Source organism: Entamoeba histolytica, genomic scaffold, assembly GCF_000208925.1.
Source record: "Entamoeba histolytica HM-1:IMSS scf_1104750518381 genomic scaffold, whole genome shotgun sequence".
NCBI lineage: Eukaryota > Evosea > Mastigamoebida > Endamoebidae > Entamoeba > Entamoeba histolytica.
This window is the reverse complement of record NW_001915105.1, coordinates 2,274-23,377: the sequence shown is the minus strand read 5'-3', so window position 1 is coordinate 23,377 and position 21,104 is coordinate 2,274. Positions and strand designations below refer to the sequence as shown.

Genomic DNA, 21,104 nt, shown 5'->3' with positions numbered 1-21,104 from the left:
TGAAGAACCCAAACAAGAGACTAAAACAGAAATGGGTAAAGTTGACCATCAAGAAGAAACAACAGAGACTAAACAAAACAATCAAATTAAACGACAAAGTTCTGAATTAATGGAAATTGATAATACGTTTAATTTTGATAATAAAAAGGAAGAGTATGTTGATAATCCATTTGGTGAAGTTAGTGATGACGAACTAAAAGAAGTTGATGTTCCTACGATGAAGTTTGAACCAAACAATAAGTCAACAACAAATAACTTATTCTCATTTGATTTGGATGAACCAAAGAAAGAAAATAAAAATCTTTTTAATTTTGAGGAATCTGCTGAAGAACCAACCAAAGAAGTTGATAATCCTTTTGCTACAAATGAAACTGAACCATCTGTCGATTGTCCATTTGAACCAAACAATACAGAACCAAATAAAGTGTCAAATCTCCCAGAAGTTGATAATCCTTTTCAATGTATTGAAGAAAAACAGAACAGTCAAAGTCCAGTTGTTGTAGACAATCCTTTTGATTTTACTGATTCATCTAATCAACCAAAACACCAAGACCAAGTAGTAGACAATCCTTTTGACTTCTCAGGCAATGAAAATGCAAAAGAAGAAAAAGAAGTTGACAACCCATTTGGAAATTTTGAAGAGTCTAAAAGCGAAACATTACCAGAAATTGATAATCCTTTTGAATCTTCATCAAACGCAAATACTTTGTTCCAATTCTAATTTTTCAATTAAACATCTCTTAACTTCTTTTATTTTTATGTTCAAAAGAAACTGAAGCCTCAATTAAGAGTTTATTTTGATATAGTCGGTTAAAACTGTTGTGGATATGAAGGTGGTAAATATCCAATTGGTTTTTGGGGGATAGGCATAGGTTGTTGTATTTGATTGATATAAGAAGGTTGTTGAGAAATTGACTGATAACCCATTGGGACTTGATACATATTTTGAGGAACAGAGAATTGTTGAGGATATTGAGAAGAATGTTGTTGGAAAGAGGGATGGCACTGTTGTCTTAAAGGCTGAACAGGTGGGGATGGTTGTTTAGAAATAAGTTGTGGAGAAATAAATGATTTTTTTCGTGAAGTAACTAACAAACGTGTTTGCTCATCTTTAAACTGTTCGAATGAAACTTGAGGTTTCATAAGGTCATAGAATGTTTTCCAAGCAATATTTACTTCAGTTAACTAAGTCATTAATAAAAGAAAATAGTTATTACAAAAAAAACAAACAGACAAAAACGGAATAGCTCTTTGATAAAGAGAAGGAATAACATCAATACGATTTAATTTAAGCATTGTATCTATATACTCTTTCCAAAGTAACCACTTCTTTTTTTCCTAATAAAATGAATAACATGAAATATAAATAAAAACAAAAGAAACAAACACCAGGAAAGTCAAGTAAACCATCATAAATTCCAATAATTTCGTTAGACTTTCTTCTCACTGAATAATTATTAATATAAAGAGAACATATATCTTCAAATTCACTTAATAATTTAGTATCATAAGAGTCATAAAATTGATTAAATAAATTATCTAAATCAACGATGTTAAATTCTGTGTTATAGTTTATTGTTAAATATAATCGCATTTTGATTAATTGCAATGAAATAGGAAGATACTGAACATGTAATTTTTCCTTTAATTGTTCAATTTTCTTTAACATATTAGCTTTTGTTGGTTGGTCTGAAGTAAGTAGTTTAATTTTGAAATATAATGACCATAACTTACCATCTACATCTAATACATTTAGGTCATTATTTTGTACTAATGCTAAATGAAGGTTCATTTGGAATCTAATGCTTCTTTTAATAAAGAGTTGTTGAATACTAAATTGTTGTAGTTCTGTGTTTTGTTTCTGTGAATTAAGGAAACTAGATAATTTAAGAATACTTTTACCTTCACGTCTTAGCCATTTATAAATAAGGTCGAACTTAAATGGGAACATTTTAACCAGTAATGAAACAACTTTCTCTATGAAATAGAAGAAAGAACCAAATGTGATAGGACAAATATCAGAGAAAATGTTTTGTTTAAGTCTTTTATATTCTGTTTCCAAGAGATCAATATAAGTCTTTACGAAAGGACTATTTTGGGATTGTCCTTTAGTTCTTTTTTGTATTAATAACTTTTTGCCGTGTTTAAGTTCTTGATAAAAGATTGTTTGTATCTGAATTTCATTAAATCGCATTAATTGTTTTGTTGGAGATTGTTTATCAGGAATTGGTGGATAAAAGTCATGATAAATAGAAAAGAGTTGTTCTTTCTCTTTTATATCAATAGTATTATTAATCATCAATTCCCAGAGTTTATTCATATTTGGTGCAAGTCCAACTTTTTCAACAATGTCCATTAATAAACTTGGAGGTAAATAATGAAATGATAGATAAAATACAAAGACTAAGAAAAGAATAAAAATAAGAATCAACTTCAAAGAAGAATGAACTCAACATATTAAGAGAGAGTATTGAAGAAAAAATAATTATAAAAACAAAAATACTCAAGCCTTCAATAGTCTCTTGTTTTAAAACAAAAGAATATATTTTGAATTTGACTCTTTCTTTTTACTCAAATAAATAACAAACTCTTGCATTTTGTGAGGAGCAAAATAGGCTTGAAATACATTAATTTTCTCAATAAGATATAGTGCAGTAGAAGGTGTGGGTGGAGCTTGTAATAACCAAACCCATATAACATCTAAAAACTCATTAAATCCACGAGAGAAAGATAAATCGATATATCTAACATGTTATTATATCATTTATAAATAAATGGTTATTATCATTTATAAAACAAACAATTTCCATAATTTAGAATGACAGTATAATGGATATTTGCCAATAACTTGGTTAAATAAATTTTTCACAACATCATACTGACTATTAACGATAGAATACAAGTATTGTTTATATTGAGGAAAATTACCTGAAAAATCTTGAGTTAAGAGTTGTACAAAGTTAGTTGATAAACTCATTTTCAGCTTTGGAACTAATTTATTTTGTTCTTTTTATCTCTATTATTCTTTATTATTTTTTTTATTATTTATATAGTTTCATTAATTATAATAAAATTATAATAAAATAAAACTATAATGAAAATTAGGTTTAATAAGAGAAACTGTTGAATCTTAAATAATCAAGATGTCCAAAGTCTCAAGCGCTGTTTTACGTCAAGGTGTTGCTACTATTCTTAAAGAAAAGAAAGAAAGAAAGTTCGTTGAAACTGTAGAACTTCAAATCGCACTTAAGAACTATGATCCAGATAAAGATAAACGTTTTGCTGGTTCAGTCAAATTACCAAATATCACTAAAGCTAACTATAAGGTTTGTGTTCTTGGAGATGCCCAAGCATGTGAAGCTGCTCAAAAAGAAAATATTCCATTCATGGATGTTGATGCCCTTAAAGCTTTAAATAAAGACAAAAAGTTAGTTAAGAAATTAGCCAGAAAATACAATGCATTCCTTGCATCAGACTCTGTTTTGAGACAATTACAAAAGATCCTTGGTCCAGGACTTAACAAGGCTGGTAAATTCCCAACCCTTCTTGGAAAGAATGAAGACCTTAAAGTTAAAATTAACGAACTTCAATGCCAAGTTAAATTCCAATTAAAGAAAGTATTGTGCATGGGTGTTGCTGTTGGAAATGTTAAATTAACTGAAGACCAATTAGTTGCTAACATTGAAAGATCAATTTCATTCTTAGTTTCACTTCTTAAGAAAGGATGGCAAAACATTAAATGTCTTTACATTAAGAGTTCTATGGGTGCACCAATTAAGATCTATTAAGCAATACTGACAAAGGAACGCACCAATACAATAGTATTGGAAGCTTTAATTTTGGATTCTTTATTAAAAGTATTTATTTGTTATTTTTTTGTTATATAAAACAATGATTTATTGTTTTTTTTGTTAAATACTTTCTTATTTATATTATAAAAAGAAGTTTTTTATTTCATAGATGTTATTTATTTGTAAATTTAATTTCATTACAAAATAATAGATAAATCAATGTTATTCAATTTTATTTGGTGGTATTAAAAATAAATGATTATCTTTATTTAAAATATTTTGAATATAAAAAATAATCTTAGTTATAAAAACATAAAAAAATTATATTTTCATAGATGAGATAGAAAAATGACAGAATAAGAATGTTCAATTATTAGAGTCATAGTGAGACAAATTTTCTTTATATTGATAAGTAATTAATTTATTTTTTTTTTTGAATCTTCTCTATTTTACTGAAGATTTTATTGTTAAGATTCTTAAACCAGAGATAGAAAAAATGATAAGTAAAGAAAAAAATTAGTTATGAAATGAAAGAATTATTTTAAATAGCAAAAAATAATTTGTAGAATGAAAAATAAAGAACTACATTGAATTAAAATTTTACCATTATTTTACTATGAATTATATGAGTTAACGAAACAATCTGAGAAAACAATTATTATTGAGGAGGTTCAACTTTTAAGGAAAGGTCTAAAAGACTAAAATCATCTAATGGTAATTTTTGTAAAGCTGATTTGAAGAATTCATTCATTTGTTTATTTTCTTTATAATTTGAACCAACAGAATATGTTCCTAATACATCGATCACTGCACCTATTCTAGCATATTTTGAAAGATCAATCATATATTCTGGTTCATTATTTTCATTTAAATTAGTTGAAGAAATATTTTTTTCTCTTTTCTTTTTATCATACATCTTTTGCATTCTTTCAATTTGTTGCATAAAATCAGGAACACAAGGAGGTTGTAAAGTGATAGATGAATTGTTAGTCCTAATACTTTGTTGAACACTTTCTAAATCTTGATAAACAGTCCAATCATTTTTAGTTAATTTATTCCAAGTATTCATTAACCTTTTGACTGTTTGGTGTTTTAATCCATTCATTACACTTACAAACGAATTGAAATTTTTCTTTTGAATAAGTTTTATTAACAATTGGAAAAACATTGTAATACATTCATATCTTTTGTCAATATCTTCATGTCTACATATTTCATAAGCAACCCATTGAGATATTAAATTATGCCAATAAATATAACTTTTTACTGTTGATGACTCTCTTGTTTGTTTATCTAAATAACAATAATAATCATATGGATTAATTCTTGATAAAAACATAAATTCTATAATGGCAAGTTGTTCAGGAATTAAATCTAGACATTGTTCATCTAAAATTGTAATTTCTGGGAATGTTATATCCCCTTCTTGACCAACGACTTTTACTTGATTTAACACTCGTTTTTGAATAGAAACAACTCCTTTAGAAACAAATACTTTTTCTAAATTACTATCTACTTCATCAACAGCAGATTGTAAGAATCCATTTGTAGTAACAAGTTGTTTTAAAACTTCAACAAAATCTCTAACAAGAAGTAATAATTTTTCATTAGTAAAAGTATCTCCTCTTGTTGTTAACCAAGAAGAAATAATTTTAACACAATTTGTACAATATTTTTCACGTTGTGGTTTTGTTGAATCAAATGAATTAGCAAAACAAGAGACTAAATCAGTTAATATTTCTTCTGGATCAAATTCGTGAGAATAAAACAATAATTGTCGAGCATATTCTTTATCATAAATTAAAGGTAATAAATGAAGTACATCGATTAAAGAAGATAAATATAAATCACGTCCAACATATGCTATTTGATTAAGGTTTAACATTCTAAATGAATCAATCTCTTCTTGGTATTCAGAAAAATTAAATTTTTTTTCAATTTGAGTAGATACCATTAAAACATTTTCTAAAACATGTTTTGGTAATAAATGAATTTCTTCAGACGCACTATTCCTAGAAGCATCGGTTTGTAAATCAATACTTTGTTTTGTTATTTCTTTTGGTATTACTGTTTGTTCAACTGGTAGATATAAACCATTAGATGGTATTTCTTTATTAATTTTAGGTAATTCTGGTGTTAAACTTTTTGGTAATTCTTTTTTGTCTTTTTTCTTAAAGAAAAATAATGTTCTTCGTTTTGATCTATCTTTTTTAGGTGCATATTTCTCTTCTTTTGTTTGACTTTCTTTTTTCTTTTTCTTTTCTTTTTCTTCTTTCTTTTTTAATTTCTCTTGCTCTTTTTCAAGTTTTTTCTTTTCTTTTTCTTCTTTTTTTCTTTGTTTCTCTTCACCTTTGTCTTTTTTTTCTTTAGTGGGTTCCATCTCGTTTGGTCTCCTTTTACATCTGGTAATTCTTTTTTACTTTAAATAATTGAAACTTCTCTTAAAATACTATTTTTAGTTTTTGGTAATATTATTATTAGTTCTATTTTTCCTTTCATTAACGTTTATGGTTTATAATTAAAAATAAACTGATGATTCTTAATTTTAACTCAATCTCAACTTTCTTTCTATTTTATGAAAAATGACTCTTAAAAAAAGATACAAATCACTCACAATTGATTACTCATTAGGATCTTCTGGTAAATAGAATAATCTTCTATAATGACACCAATAACAATGTGTTACAATAAAATATTTACCATTTATTACTATGTGCTTAGTCATCCAACTTAAATAAAACATAAAAAACAAACAAACATTGTGTTTTAAATGATGAATAAGTTAATGGCATCCAACATTTTGTACAATACTTTCGTTTCCATGTTTTAGATATTCTTGAAACATATTTATGAGCTAAATTTCGAATGGACAATCCACAGTGTTGTCCAGTAACAGGGTGAAATTGTGTCATTAATGAAGAAATAGAAAATAAATAATTCATTCTTTCTTCTTTTAGTGGAGATATTTGTTTTCCATTTCTACGTTTATTCTTTTTTTGTTTTTTTGTTAAAATCTTTCCTTCATTTTGAGGATTGTTCATATTAATTTAATAAGATCAATTATGACTTATCACTTTCTTTTATATTTTAAACTATATTTAAATTATAAATTTTACTATTATTTTATTTTAGATAAAAATACTAAGAAAATAGTATTTGATGAATCAACCACAGACTGACACATTATTCTTTTATGGTTTATCCAATTGGAGTGATATTGGAACTGTTATTTCTGAATTTAATTCAATTAAAATACAAGTACAAGCAATTGAAATGTTATCTCCATCGTTTGTATTATAAAAGTGAATACTAAAAGAAGTAAATAATACTTATTATTTAGTGAGGGATTTATTAAATATGATTCTCATCAAAAATGTAGTGAAGCTTTTCAACGGTTTAACTCAAGTAGTGTTTCAGCAAGATTTGATTTTGCAGAGCCAAACAGTATTGTTGATTATCCAATTGCAAAAGAGATGGCAACAGGACAATTTATTTGTTGTAAAGCAAGTTTAGATTTATCTTGTGTTCCAGTAGAACATTTAATATCAACAGAATGAATTGAATTTTTGTTGTTTTTTAATGAAAGTAAATAAGAATTATAAAATGAACTAAAAAAAACAAGAAATTACTTTAAGAGATGCGTACAAGTCAACAAAAAGGAAAACAAAGGTATAGCATTATAGGTATTGATTTTGGAAATGAAAATATAGTTATTGGAAAATATTATAATGGAGGTGTTGATATAATTGATTCACCAATAGGAAAACATTCAATTTCGAATTGTATCTCATGTATTAAAAAAGAAATTCGATGTGGTGTTGATAGAAATGAAAGTCAAATTAAAAGAAGACCAAAAAATTGTATTATTGGATTAAAAAAATTAATTCAAGTTGATAATAATGAATTAAAAATTCAAGAAAATAAATTTTCAAATGTTCAATGTGATGAAAATGGAATTTTACAATGTGGTGATATTGGTAATATTCATATTGAAAGTATGCTTGTTGAAATGTTTAAAATGATAAAAGAAATAACACAATCAGATTATTGTGTTGTATCAATATCATCTAATTATTCATTTCAAGAGAGAAGACGTATTGAATATGCATGTGAATTAGCTAAAATGCCTTGTTTACAATGTGTTGAAGATTGTATTTGTATTGGACTTTATTATTGGACATATGACATACCATCATTTAATACAATAAATAATAAAGAAACTACACAAATGGTTCTTAATGTTGGAGAATCTGAAACAACTTGTTCAGTATTTAGGTTTCATTCAAATTCATTAGAAATTATATCAAATGAAACTATAAATATTGGGGGAAGAGATTATAGTTATATAATTAAAAATAAATGTATTGAATTAATGCGTGAAAAAGAAGAGGTAAAAGAATTTATACAATCTTTAGATGAAGAAAAGAAATTAAAATTTTATAATAAGATTGATGAAGATATCAATAAGTTTAAATTCTCTTTTTCAAGTCAAAACGTACTTGAATCAACATTAAAAATTGAATTAAATAACAATAATGAATTTATTGAAAATGTTACTAAGACTGAATTTGAAAGTTGGTTTGAAGAATATAATGAAGTTATTTGTTTATTAGTACAAAGGATTATTGAAATAACTCAAAAACGTATTAATTTACGATTAACTGATATAGAATTTGTTGGAGGTGGTTCTAGATTAGGTTGTATTAAAACCATTATTGAAAATAAACTTCATTTAAATGTAAAAAATACAATGAATAAAGAATGTGTTATTGCTAAAGGAGCTGCTTTAGTAGCAGTACAAGTAGGAACAAAATTGAGACTATTAAATGAGATAGAAGAAAATTTTTTATATTTATCTATTGAACGTTTTATTGAGAAAGAAAGTATTGAAATTGGTAATGTTTTATATCCAGAAGTTGATCAATTAACAAATGGTGGAGAACTTATTGTTGAAAATAAAAATAAGTCAATTATTACTGAAGTTAAAATTAATCAAAATTGTATTGGAATTATTAAAGATGAAATAATATATTCAAATTATCTTTCTATTGGACTAGAACGATGGTTCTATTGTTATCAACCCTATGACATTGTTATAAGTGATAATGATGATTATGTATTTCCTTTCCAGAATTCTAGTAAAGTACAAAAAGATGAAAGAATTGGCCAATATAAATACAATTGGGTTATTAGAAACTATTTAAGAGCAATTGAATGTTCTAATAAATCAGATAATCATCAAATTTTTAAATTAGAAAAAGAAATTTCATTAAACAATAATTGTTTCTCAGATAATTATTTGGATGTTGTAAAAAAAGAAATTAAAGAATTGGAGGAACTACAACATCGAATTCATGAATGCACTAAGTTAAAAAATTTGTTTGAACATTACATTTCTCAACATAAATATGAATTAAATGATAAAGAAAAAGAAGAACTAATTGAAAAGAAAAAATTATTAAGAAAAATAACTGATGATATTGAAGAAACAAAAAGAATCATTGGGGATATTGATATAAATAACTAATTTAATGTCTTATTAAATAAACAAGTCTTTTTTTTACGTTTTTAAATTTAACATGGTTTATAAAATATATTTCTTTTATAAAAAGAAAGAATAATTACTTTTCATTAGATAAATCAATAGCTACAATAGGAAATGTTTATTGTTAATTTTTTCAATTCTAACCTTTGACTAAATAATAAATTGTTTAAAGATGATTAAAAAATTAGTTTTAATATCAACTAATCATACTTTTTATTGTAATTAAGTTTAAAAAATTAACAAATGATTTAATTACTTTGAACGAGAAATAAGCCCCTTACAAGATGTAGTAAAGAATCCTATTTCATTTAACTTATTTAAGTTCAAAGATATCATGTCATCATTAAAGTTTAGAACTATTTGTTGGTTTGTTTCTTTCAAATAATTAGATTGAAGCTTGGCTTGTATTTTTAATACATACAATGAAGGTATTAAATTGATTGCATCTACACATCCAGAATGAGCAAGTTCAGTAAATTTATTTATCCATTCGTTATAATTGAAAATAGGGATTGAATGATAGAGAGTATTATATATAGAAAAGATTTTTTCTGTGTGGACTTGTTGTTGAGGAAGTAAGTTGATAATTTTACCAACAACCATACAATTTTTTGCTATAACCTCTGCTACCTTGTCTACTGGAGTAAGGTCTAAAGCTGGTCCTGATAATCCAATATTATTCATAACACAAACACGGATAAATTTATAGATGAAATCGTCAGTATTACAAATACCTTTTGTTGAATCTGCAACAATAAATGCAGGTCTCATTATATTAACACGATAGCCTAAATTCATTGCTTTTTCTATTATCTTTTCACCCATCCACTTGGATTGAATATAACCAAATGAAGAAACAGGAAGTTGTTCTGAAATTGTTTCATTTTGATTTAATGCAGCTCCGATAGTAGAAATATAACTACATATAATAGATTTACCTGCAAATTTAATTGCATTGATTACACCATTAACATTTGTTTCTTTTAGTTGTGAGTATGATTTATTCCAATTAACAATAGCTGCGCAATGAATAATAACTTTACTTCTTTCTCTCATTTCATTATATTTTGTATTTTCAATACCAAAATGGTCTTTAGAAACATCTCCAACAATCATTTCAATCATTTCATTCTTTTGTAATCCGACATTTCTCATCATTGATATCATTTTCTTATTTAATTCTGATAAATCAACACTCCTTCCAATACAATAAATTTTTTTAATATTTTTATTCTTTGCTACAGCATCAACAATATAGACTCCAAGATATCCACATGCACCAGTAATCACAATAGCATCTCTATTTTCATTTTCTTCATTATATTGCTCTGTTCCAAATAATTCTTCTTCACTCATTTGGTTTAATTTTTCAATGTCTTCTTTAAGAATTTTACCAGTGTCAATAACATTTTCATTTGGATGAGCAATATAATCTTCAATTTCACCAAGGGTTTGTTTACATATTAACAAATTAAATGGTGCATCTTTAACATACTTTCTAATAATAGTAACTGTTTGAGATCCAACAAAAGAATCTCCTCCACAATTATAGAAATTAGAATCTCTTGATAATGCATTAATTGGAATATCAAACATATCTGCCCATAATTGAGCAATTTCTTTTCCTTCTTGAGTTATCACTGGATTATGATTTTCTTGAATAAGAGCTTCCCATCTCTTTTTAATACAATCTTTAACAATTTCTTTTAATTTTGGAGCATACACTTTTCCAAAAGATGTTCTAGGCATGTCTTCAATAGCAAATATATAAGTTGGAATAGAAAATGGAACAAGTTTTTCTTTCAAAAACTCTTTCAAATCTTTTTCAAGATTATCAAATGAACAACCTTTTTTAATAACAACAAAAGCTACAACAGTCTCTCCTTGAATTTTATCTGGAATTCCAATAACTGCAGCTTCTTGAATTTTTGGATGTTTAATTAAAGTGTCATTAATCTCAGCTGGCCAAATATTATGACCTCCTCTAATAATCATTTCTTTAACTCTTCCAGTAATTCTCATAAATCCATCTTCTTCTAAAACAGCTTCATCTCCAGTCCTAAACCATCTATCTTCAGTGAATGCTTGTTTATTGGCTTCAGGATTATTCAAATATTCTTTCATCATTATAGGAGAACGTACTTCTAATTCTCCAGCAAGTCCAATAGGTAAAATTTCTCTAGTTTCATGGTCAACTACTCTAACTTCATAATGAGCAACTGGACCAGCAGGAATATGAGTTGCTTTAGATGGCATTTTATACATTAACCCACAAAGTTCAGTCATTCCAAATCCACTACAACAAAATTCTAAATGAAGGGTTTGTCTACAAGACTCAATAAAAGAATCTGAAGCTACAGCACCTCCCATAATAACTTCTCTCAATGAAGAAAGATCATAATGAGATCTATTTGGATGTTTTAGTATAGCCATAAAAGCAGAAGGTGCACCAGAAATATTAGTAATTTTATTTTCTTGAACAATTTCATAAACCTTTTCAGTATTAAACTTATCCATACAGACATGGTAATATCCTTTTAATATAAGTGTTGATAATACAATGTGCCCGGTAGTAGTGAAAAAAGGAATAAAAGCTAATGTTTTTCGTTCATCTGGTGGAACTTGAGAACTAATTGAAACAATATTTCCTGTAAATTCTCTATTTGTATAAACACATATTTTTGGAATTCCTGTTGAACCAGAAGTACAACCATAGAATAATTCATCTTCTGGTTGAATTTGATTTCTTTCATTTTGAAGAAGCTCTTTATTAATTGGTACTTGTAATAGAGAAGATAATGAATAAAGATAAGAGTCATTCATAGAAATTATTTCTTCTTGTGAAGCATCAACTAATAATGCTTTGACTTCTTTATTAAAACTACGAATGTTTGGAAGGAAACGTTTTATAGTAACAACTAACTTTGGTGTTACTCGAGGGAATAAACGAGATAATTGATCAGAAGTATATGTTGGGTTGAATGGCATCATAATAAATCCAGAAGATTCTATTACTGCTTCCATAATAATGAAAGGAACACAGTTTGGTAAGTATATAGCAATAACATCTTTTCTCTTTAAATGAAGTGTTGTATAGAGTGCAGATGAGATTATATCTACTTTATCTTGAAATTGGAATAAATTATATTCTACAGCAGGTTCATTTCCATCAGCCTTAATGAATTTAAATAATGGCTTATCTCCAAGACTACGGATATGTTGGTATTTTTGTGCAAAAACATTAAATTGTATTTCAGTATTTTGAGATGACTTAATATAAGATTGAGTAAGATGAACAGCTGACATAGTAATAAGATTGAATCTTAGTTCGGATATTTAATTAAAATTTTTGAACAGGGTTTTTTGAATAATACATAAAATTGATCTTTCTTCAATTTAATGATTATGTTTAGTTTTATATTAACAAAATGTACTATTAATATATCAGTCTTTTTGTTCTTTTTAATTTCTTAATTTCATCTTTAAAACTAAATTATAAAAAGAAATTACTCTTTTGTTTCAAGTCAATGACAATTTATTGTTAAGAGTTATGTTTATAGTTTTGAGGAAGTAGTTGTTGTAACTTCTCAAAAAGATACTTTAGTCATAAAACAAAAGTAAATCAAAAAATGTTTTTTAACAAAAATTTATTTATATAAATTGAGAAAATTTCAATAAATAAAAGTACAAAAAATTAAAGAATGAGATAGGTTTGTAAAAGAAAAGAATAATAAAAAACACAAAAATAAAATCTTAATCATGGTGATCACAAGTGTGACGCCACTAATTAATATATTTTTTTTTATATGTCTAACGAATGGATGTCAATGTATTATTTATTCTAATACCCAAAAATTAGATAAGGAATGTAGTTATAGTGGAGATGGGTGTGATTATATATTATATGGTGATTGGGAAACAAAATTTCAGGGAAATAACATTCTTTCATTTGGTAATTTATTTGTTTATTCAAGTGTAACAATAACATCACAATATTTTATGACTTTTACATCACTTCAACTTAATTCAAATGTTTTATTAACAGTAAATGGAAATATACAAATTAAAGGTACAATAACAATTAATAAAGGAGCAAAAATTATTGCGAATGGACAATGGCATTTACTTGGTTCAATGGTTATTTATCCAAATAATGATAATGTTCCATTATTTGAAGGATGGAGATGTAATAATTTACAACTAGATAAAAAAATGTTTAATATTATTATTCCAACTTCATTTAATGGATGTATTGATATATTTTCATTAATAGATTCATCTGTATTAAATAATGATTCAAGTTCAAATGATTATAAATCAACTGATTTTCCAATTCTTGAAAATACTCTTCAATTAGTTAGTAACCAACGTCTTATTAGATATTGTTCTTCTTCAATTTCATTTGATTATTCAGTTAAATGTTATATGAATGGAACAATATATAAATCATCATTATCTTTATCAGATTATTCATATCCATTTACTTTTCCTCATTGTCCATGTGAAGAATTAAATAAAGAATGTTCATTGATAATAGATGTTGATTATGCTAATTTTCAATTTATAAATTTACCAAATACAAATATTTATTCATCACATTCTTTAATTATTCTTTCATTAATAAAAATTAAAGAATTATATTTCTATTGTATTAAATGTTCTATTAAAATTCAAATAATTAAGGAATGTAATTTTATTCAGTTTGGTAATAAATTGCAATTATCTGATTTATATTCTTCAAGTTTTTTAAATGTTAAATTTACTTACAATTATACTTCACTCATTAACACAATAAGTATTGATAATTTTTTTAAAAGAGGACAAGCAACATTGACTATTTCTGATAATGCAGTTGTTGAATCAATTCTTTCTTTAAATAATATTAATTTAACAATTGAGTCATTAAAAGAAGTTATTATTTTAGTTCAATCAATTAATTCCTCAATTAAATCGATATCTGGAAGATATGTTCTTATTACAAATACTGATATGACTGTTAATCAAAATCAATCAATAAATAATTGTCATGTCATTGAATGTATCGATGAAATTTGTTATTGTCTTATTTGCTTTGAAAAATATAAATTAATGAATAAAATGTGTATTGAAGAAGGTGTTATTCCTTCAGGATTTGATTTAGTTCAAAGCATTTATTCTAATTGTATATGGGATCTTTTTAATGTAAAAACAAATGAAAGAGTTTGTATATTATGTGATTCTGGGTATATTCTTCATGAAGGGAATTGTTTAATAGAATCAGACTGTTTAGTTGCTATTGTCAATAGATGTGTTCAATGTTCTTTTGGGTATTTAAATACATCGTTTAAATGTCAAGAATGTAACGACAATAATTGTGAGTTTTGTACAAATACAAAATGTTTAGAATGTTTATTTCATTCTTATATTAATCAAGAAGAATGTGTTTTTGATTCAAATAAACAAAATAAATTTGAATGTAAAGATGGTTATTATTTATCATTTAATAAATGTATTTCTTGTTTATCTTTTGACTCTCATTGTATTTTATGTGAGAAAGAAAGATGTAAGAGATGTGAAAATGGATATTTTATTAGTGATGGAAAATGTGTATTAGAACAAAATTGTAATGTAATACAAAATGGTATATGTCAAGGATGTATTGAAAATAAAATACTTGATATTAATCATCATTGTGTTGAACCAATTAATAATTGTATTTTATATAATAGAAATGAATGTATTAAATGTGAAGATTTAATGTATTTTGATGGAATTTCATGTATATTTAGAGATGAACATTGCCAACAATATTATCAAGGAATGCCATGTAGAAGATGTGAAGATACATATTATCTAACAAAACAAAATACTTGTCATATTTGTGAAAAATGTCAAACGTGTTTATCAGAAACGTATTGTTTAACATGTAATTCTACTTCATTTTTATCAAATCATAAATGTAGATCAAATGATGAATTAATTGGAAAATGTAGTATTTTTACTCCTATTGGTGGATGTTCATTATGTAAAGATGGTTATTTTTTAAATGAATTTGATTGTATCAAATGTCCTATTGAATGTAAAACATGTTTTTATGAACATTGTTTAACATGTGCTGATGATTATTATCAACATTATAATGGAAGTTGTTTATCAAAAAATACATTACAAGGATGTGCAGTAGAAATTACTCAATTTGGTTGTACACAATGTAAAGATGGATTTTTTCGTGATGTTAATACATGTGAACAATGTAATGGAACATGTCGTACATGTAATGAATATAATGAGTGTACTTCTTGTAATGAAGAGTTGGTATTTAGCAGATCAAGATGTATTTCATTAGAAGGAATTGATCATTGTAAAATTATTCTTCAATCAAAATGTCAAAAATGTACTTTTTGGTATCGTCCTAGTGATGATGGAACTTATTGTTCATCTTATATAGAATGGTGGTTGATTATATTAATGATCTTATTCATCCTTTGTCTCTTTGTGCTTATACTAATAGTTTTTTATTGTATTATCAATAGATACCAACATTTTCTTGTTCAACATCATCAACATCTTCATTGTACTCTATTTAAAATAAAAGAAAGTTCAATAAATTTTAAGTATAGAATTAATAAATGGATTCAATGTAACTGTGATATTCTTCTGTTAGAAGGTCATGATATTGTAATTAAAGTACAACAACCATGTGTATCATATTTCTACTTAGGAAATTTTAGTTCATCTTTAATTAAGATTCAGATTGTATTAAATAAAAAGAATGGAAAGTTTCTGATTAAAATAGATCCTGCTATCATCTTATTGAAAAAAGGTGAGGCATGTAAATTCAAACTAACAGTTACTCCATTATGTAGTTCTAAATTAAATAATAAAATAACTATTGTTTGTCAATCAATTAATAGTGGTAAAGAAGAAGTAGGATATCTTAAATTTAAAGGAGAAACAGAAATTACAACAAAATTAGATATAGATGAAATTATCTTTGACAATAAAATTGGAGAAGGGACTAGTGGTGTTGTTTTTAAAGGAAGATTTAGGGAACATATAGTTGCTATTAAAGACATGAAAGATAGGTCATATAATATAAAAATTAAAGAAGAATTTGAGAAAGAAGTTTCAATGTTAGATAAGTTTAGAAGTGATTATATTATTTATTTCTATGGATCAGTTTTATTTAAAAATAAAAGGTATTTAATTACTGAATATGCAGAATATGGAAGTATTAGAAATTTGTTTAGTCTAAAAAAGGAGGTTATTCCTATTAAATTAAGAATTAAATTTATGATAGATGCTGCTAATGGAATTCAATATCTTCATGTAAATGGAATATTACATAGAGACATTAAACCAGATAATATTCTTGTTTTGTTTCTATCTGAAGATGTTCAAATTAATTGTAAATTAACAGACTTTGGAAGTTCAAGAAATATAAATACATTAATGACAAATATAACATTCACAAAAGGAATAGGAACACCTGTTTATATGGCACCAGAATTATTAACTAAAGAATATTATAAAAAAGAAGCTGATATTTATTCATTTGCAATTACAATGTATGAATGCTTTAAGTGGGGTGAAGCTTATGACAAAGAAAAATTTGTATATATATGGAACATTGCTGAATTTGTTATTTCTGGTAAAAGACTACAACAAGTCAATGAAATGCCAGACTCAGTATACAAACTTATTTGTGATTGTTGGAAACAAAATCCTAAAGACCGTTTAGTCATAGAGCAAGTACTTGATCGCTTACAATTATTGTATAAAGTGAAATGAATCTCATTTATTTATTATTCAAAAAAAAAATGTAATATATACCAATAGTTTACTATTTTTGTAATAATAAAAAAAAAATTAAATAAAAAAGAACTTGAAAATATCAATTTAAATGAAAATTTTTGTTTTCATTTTTATAGTACAATGTTTTTCAATAGAAGATTATATTTGGGTTATTTCTGATACCCACTTTGATTCTAAATTTGCTGAAGGAGGATATGCTCATTGTAAAAGCATTGACGTTTGTTTGAAAAATAGAATAAATAAAATAATATCTATTAATTTAAATATAGTGTTGTCATGAAGATTCAGTACCTAAAGGAAATAACTTTGAAACAGCACAATTTTGTGGACATCATTCGTGTCATGCTCCTTTAGAAACAATTATGTCTGGAATGGATTTCATTAAGTCTCATGAAAGTATATCTAAAAATGTTATTTGGTTAATGGACGTTATTCCATCTGATATGTTCCAAATGACTAAACAAAGAAATCTTAATGACTTAGAAATGTTTCATAATGAACTTAAACGAAGACTCCCTGGATTTACGGTATTACCATCAATTGGTAATCATGACTATTTTGAAACTTCTTTTTGGGCATTTCCACCAAAGAGTCAGTGGATGTTAAATAATATGAGTTTATGGTGGAAAGATTGGTTATCTCCTGAAGAAATTGCTACTACAAAAAAAGGAGGATATTATATTCACCAATTACCAAGTGGAATAAATATTATTTCATTACAAACTGCTTATTTTGATATTATGAATTCACATGCTGGAGAATATCCAAAAACAGATCCTGGAGAAATGATGATGTGGTTTAATGCTACATTAAAAGTATTGAGAGAAAAAGGTCAAAAAGCAATTATTATTTCTCATGAATCTATTGGACTTAAAATTACAGGAATGATGGATGTTAATCCATATTTCACTCGGGATTTCTTAGAATTATATAAAGAATATTCTGATGTTATTATTGGTCACTTAGCTGGTCATAATCATATTGAAGGATATCGTTTATATCCTGGTGAAGATCCATTTTATAGTGTAATTATTAATCCAGCAATGACTCCAAAAGGATCAAATCCTTCTTTAAGATTATATAAATTCAATGATCAACATATTATTGATTATACAACATACTATCTTAATCTTGATCAATGTAATGCAGAACATAAATATACTTGGGTCAAAAGTTATAATACTCAAGAAGAATATGGATTAGTTAATCTTGGTAATTCTGAAATTGGTAGATTACATTATATGTTAAAGAATGATAATGTTGCATGGAGTAAATTCATGAAACATTTTTCAACTGAACTACCAAATTCTTGTGAAGGAAATTGTAGAAAACAAAAACTTTGTTCAATGGAAAATATGAGAGAGTCAGGGTATGCTGAATGCATTAAGAAGTAAACATAATGGAATTATAAATGAAGGAATTTAGTTAGAATAATTCAAATTACATTCTATTTTTTTAAATAAACAATCCTTTTTAATAAAGGATGAACATTCTTTTAATTGACATAATACACTTTTAACTTGTGTCATTGTACAATATGATACAAATTCAATAATAATATTTTGAAATATTGATTTTTCTAAATTAATTAAATTAGAAGAGTTTATAATAATAGTTTCAATACTACATTGTGTTAATTCAATTGATTCAAAAATATTCTTTTGAAAGAGTAATTGTTTTATTGTACAACTTTTTAATGATACTCTTTTCATACAAGAAAAATCAACATATTCTCCAATCCAATATGATGCAGTTAATGAATCAATTGGAAATGTATTAAAATGCAAAGCATTAAAATGAGTAAATGAAATGGATAATGATTTATTTCCAAAGAAAATATGATCAAAACATGGAAGAATAAGAGAATTATCACATTCAAATATTACTTTAATATTCTTTGATGGTGTACCAATGTCATTCATTTGATTTGAATTAAGTAATAAATTTGAGATAAATATTATATTTTTCATCAATTCATTACAATGTTTCCAAGTTATAAAAAGTAATTCTGAAATTGAAACATGTTTTAATTTAGTGTCATCAATAAATAGTAAACCATTAAAATATTTTTTTATGTTAATATCTTGTAATTGTGCTTCATCACATATTAAAGGTCCATGAAATTCTTCAACCATTAAATCTTTTACAATCTTTCCAATAATAAATGGCGATGATTGTTTACAAGCGATATAAACAGATATAATTGAATCAAAATTAATATTAAATGATTTTTGACTACAATAATCTATTTCTTTAATTGTATCAATAATTTTTATTGATTGAATTTGTGCTTTATTAATTGTTTTCTTAATAAACATGTCATCTTTATCAATAACATCAGTAAGAATAGAAGTTATAAATGGTTGTCTTAATCTTGGAATAAATGAAAATTGTTTTGTTGAATAAGATAAAAAATTAACAAATACTTGATGTTTAGAAGGTATATCTTTACATATATTAGTAAGTTCTTCTGTATAAACACATTTCTCTACAATAAATATGAATTTTGAAATAGAATTCTTTTTAAAATTAAATCGAGAAACAATAGATTTAAGTTCAGCTATTCCACAATATAAAATACATTTTTGGGCTTTTGTTTTTTCCATAATTAAAATCACTTCAGGATGATACGATTCCAATAATACAAGTGTTTTAATGTTGACTAATAAATGAATGTATTTTGGTAATTTAGTAATAAAGGTTTTTTGTAAACTAACTCTTAAAATATGTTGACCAAATCGATTGAATAAAAATTGTTGAAAAAATCGTGAGTCAATATTTCTGAAAATAAGTGGTAGAGTTGTTGGAAGGGTTTTGGCTTGTAATGTACTATAATTTGTTGGAAAGTTTAAAACTTTTAATCTAGTAAAAAATGTACTAACTTCAATTGGTGTGTTGTATGACATAATATTGTATGGACAACTAGTCATCGTTAAAACAGCAACTTGTGCACGACGAGAAATTAGCATTACTTCTTTGATTTTATTTAATGAAGGAAAATAAAGTATTACTTCTTGAAAGTTGGTTATCCAAGAATCAGACATTTTTTTAAATAAAATGATCTTGTTAATAAAAACCCTTTTAAACTTCTTAAATACTTATTGATTAGAAATGGTTTATGATATTATCAACAAAACATTAAAAAAACACATTACCTATGACTCACTTAATATTTAGTGTTTCGTCGTTCTAAGAAGTGAGTGATTCAGTTTCTTCAACTAATATTATTTCTGTTGAAGTAAATTCTTTTCAATTATTTCTACTTAGTTATTCTTCGTTGAAGTTAGTATTTGATTTTTATTGTAATTTTATTGAGTAGTCAAATTCCTCATTCTTTATATTATTATTTTATGTTGAGTATGTAAATAACACTATGACTATATTTCATTTCTTTCAATTTCAACAATCACTTTTTTCTTGATAATACTTTATATATTAAATTTATAACTATCATTATTAAATATATTTGTACGTCGTTAAATAAATAATATTACCACAATAATTAATCCTTTATTAATAATTGTTCATAATAAATACTAATAAATAATAACCAATTAGTCTTGAATAAGTATTTTCTCATCAAAGACAATACCATAACCAAATGATAATTGATAGTTCAATGATTGGGTTGATTTTAATGCTTGTGTGGTGGTTCTAATATATACAACCTTTGGTCCACGAAGAAGAGGAAGAAGAAAGTTCAGAAAAAGAAGACAAGCAAGAAGATTAAAAGTAAATGTTGAGGAAATGATTTTCATTTGATTTTATTTATGTTTATTCAATGATATTTTTTTAGTTTTTTTCTCATTTAAATATTAATTTGAGTGTATTACAATCTTTCATTCAATAATTTTTCTTCTTTAGCTTTTCTGAGTAATATAATCATTTTAAAACAAATAAGATATTAAGTAATAACAATAATTTACACATCAAATATGATTTATTCGTTAAATAATAAAAACTAAACTTGTTAA

At 25.4% G+C, this 21,104-nt stretch overlaps 11 protein-coding genes across 11 annotated transcripts, besides 1 other annotated feature; 6 read left to right on the top strand and 5 right to left on the bottom strand.

Moving 5' to 3' along the window:
- Positions 1–31: 31 nt before the first annotated feature.
- On the top strand, positions 32–721 carry EHI_135810 (uncharacterized protein; the record flags this gene model as incomplete). Its single annotated transcript, XM_001914022.1, has 1 exon — positions 32–721. One exon carries the CDS (start codon positions 32–34, stop codon positions 719–721), a length of 690 nt encoding a protein of 229 aa, XP_001914057.1.
- Positions 722–810: 89 nt separating this feature from the next.
- EHI_135800 (uncharacterized protein) lies at positions 811–2,356 on the bottom strand (the record flags this gene model as incomplete). Its single annotated transcript, XM_648910.2, has 3 exons — positions 811–1,185; positions 1,231–1,338; positions 1,388–2,356. The coding sequence occupies 3 exons, from the start codon at positions 2,354–2,356 to the stop codon at positions 811–813; spliced, it is 1,452 nt and encodes a 483-aa protein (XP_654002.2).
- Positions 2,357–3,143: 787 nt separating this feature from the next.
- Positions 3,144–3,788, top strand: EHI_135790 (60S ribosomal protein L10a, putative; the record flags this gene model as incomplete). The annotated part of the gene is made up of 1 exon (XM_648909.1): positions 3,144–3,788. One exon carries the CDS (start codon positions 3,144–3,146, stop codon positions 3,786–3,788), a length of 645 nt encoding a protein of 214 aa, XP_654001.1.
- A 661-nt stretch (positions 3,789–4,449) lies between these two features.
- EHI_135780 (uncharacterized protein) lies at positions 4,450–6,171 on the bottom strand (the record flags this gene model as incomplete). Its single annotated transcript, XM_648908.2, has 1 exon — positions 4,450–6,171. One exon carries the CDS (start codon positions 6,169–6,171, stop codon positions 4,450–4,452), a length of 1,722 nt encoding a protein of 573 aa, XP_654000.2.
- A 240-nt stretch (positions 6,172–6,411) lies between these two features.
- On the bottom strand, positions 6,412–6,832 carry EHI_135770 (uncharacterized protein; the record flags this gene model as incomplete). Its single annotated transcript, XM_001914021.1, has 2 exons — positions 6,412–6,500; positions 6,550–6,832. 2 exons carry the CDS (start codon positions 6,830–6,832, stop codon positions 6,412–6,414), a joined length of 372 nt encoding a protein of 123 aa, XP_001914056.1.
- Positions 6,833–6,950: 118 nt separating this feature from the next.
- EHI_135760 (uncharacterized protein) lies at positions 6,951–7,348 on the top strand (the record flags this gene model as incomplete). The annotated part of the gene is made up of 2 exons (XM_648907.1): positions 6,951–7,078; positions 7,132–7,348. The coding sequence occupies 2 exons, from the start codon at positions 6,951–6,953 to the stop codon at positions 7,346–7,348; spliced, it is 345 nt and encodes a 114-aa protein (XP_653999.1).
- Positions 7,349–7,428: 80 nt separating this feature from the next.
- On the top strand, positions 7,429–9,318 carry EHI_135750 (heat shock protein, putative; the record flags this gene model as incomplete). Its single annotated transcript, XM_648906.1, has 1 exon — positions 7,429–9,318. One exon carries the CDS (start codon positions 7,429–7,431, stop codon positions 9,316–9,318), a length of 1,890 nt encoding a protein of 629 aa, XP_653998.1.
- Positions 9,319–9,588: 270 nt separating this feature from the next.
- EHI_135740 (acyl-CoA synthetase, putative) lies at positions 9,589–12,642 on the bottom strand (the record flags this gene model as incomplete). Its single annotated transcript, XM_648905.1, has 1 exon — positions 9,589–12,642. The coding sequence occupies one exon, from the start codon at positions 12,640–12,642 to the stop codon at positions 9,589–9,591; it is 3,054 nt and encodes a 1,017-aa protein (XP_653997.1).
- A 453-nt stretch (positions 12,643–13,095) lies between these two features.
- EHI_135730 (tyrosine kinase, putative) lies at positions 13,096–17,106 on the top strand (the record flags this gene model as incomplete). Its single annotated transcript, XM_648904.1, has 1 exon — positions 13,096–17,106. One exon carries the CDS (start codon positions 13,096–13,098, stop codon positions 17,104–17,106), a length of 4,011 nt encoding a protein of 1,336 aa, XP_653996.1.
- Positions 17,107–17,218: 112 nt separating this feature from the next.
- EHI_135720 (Sphingomyelin phosphodiesterase, putative) lies at positions 17,219–18,524 on the top strand (the record flags this gene model as incomplete). Its single annotated transcript, XM_648903.1, has 2 exons — positions 17,219–17,347; positions 17,400–18,524. 2 exons carry the CDS (start codon positions 17,219–17,221, stop codon positions 18,522–18,524), a joined length of 1,254 nt encoding a protein of 417 aa, XP_653995.1.
- EHI_135710 (uncharacterized protein) lies at positions 18,035–20,099 on the bottom strand (the record flags this gene model as incomplete). Its single annotated transcript, XM_648902.2, has 1 exon — positions 18,035–20,099. One exon carries the CDS (start codon positions 20,097–20,099, stop codon positions 18,552–18,554), a length of 1,548 nt encoding a protein of 515 aa, XP_653994.2. The 3' UTR covers positions 18,035–18,551.
- A 171-nt stretch (positions 20,100–20,270) lies between these two features.
- Positions 20,271–20,680: a repeat region.
- Between the last annotated feature and the right edge of the window lie 424 nt (positions 20,681–21,104).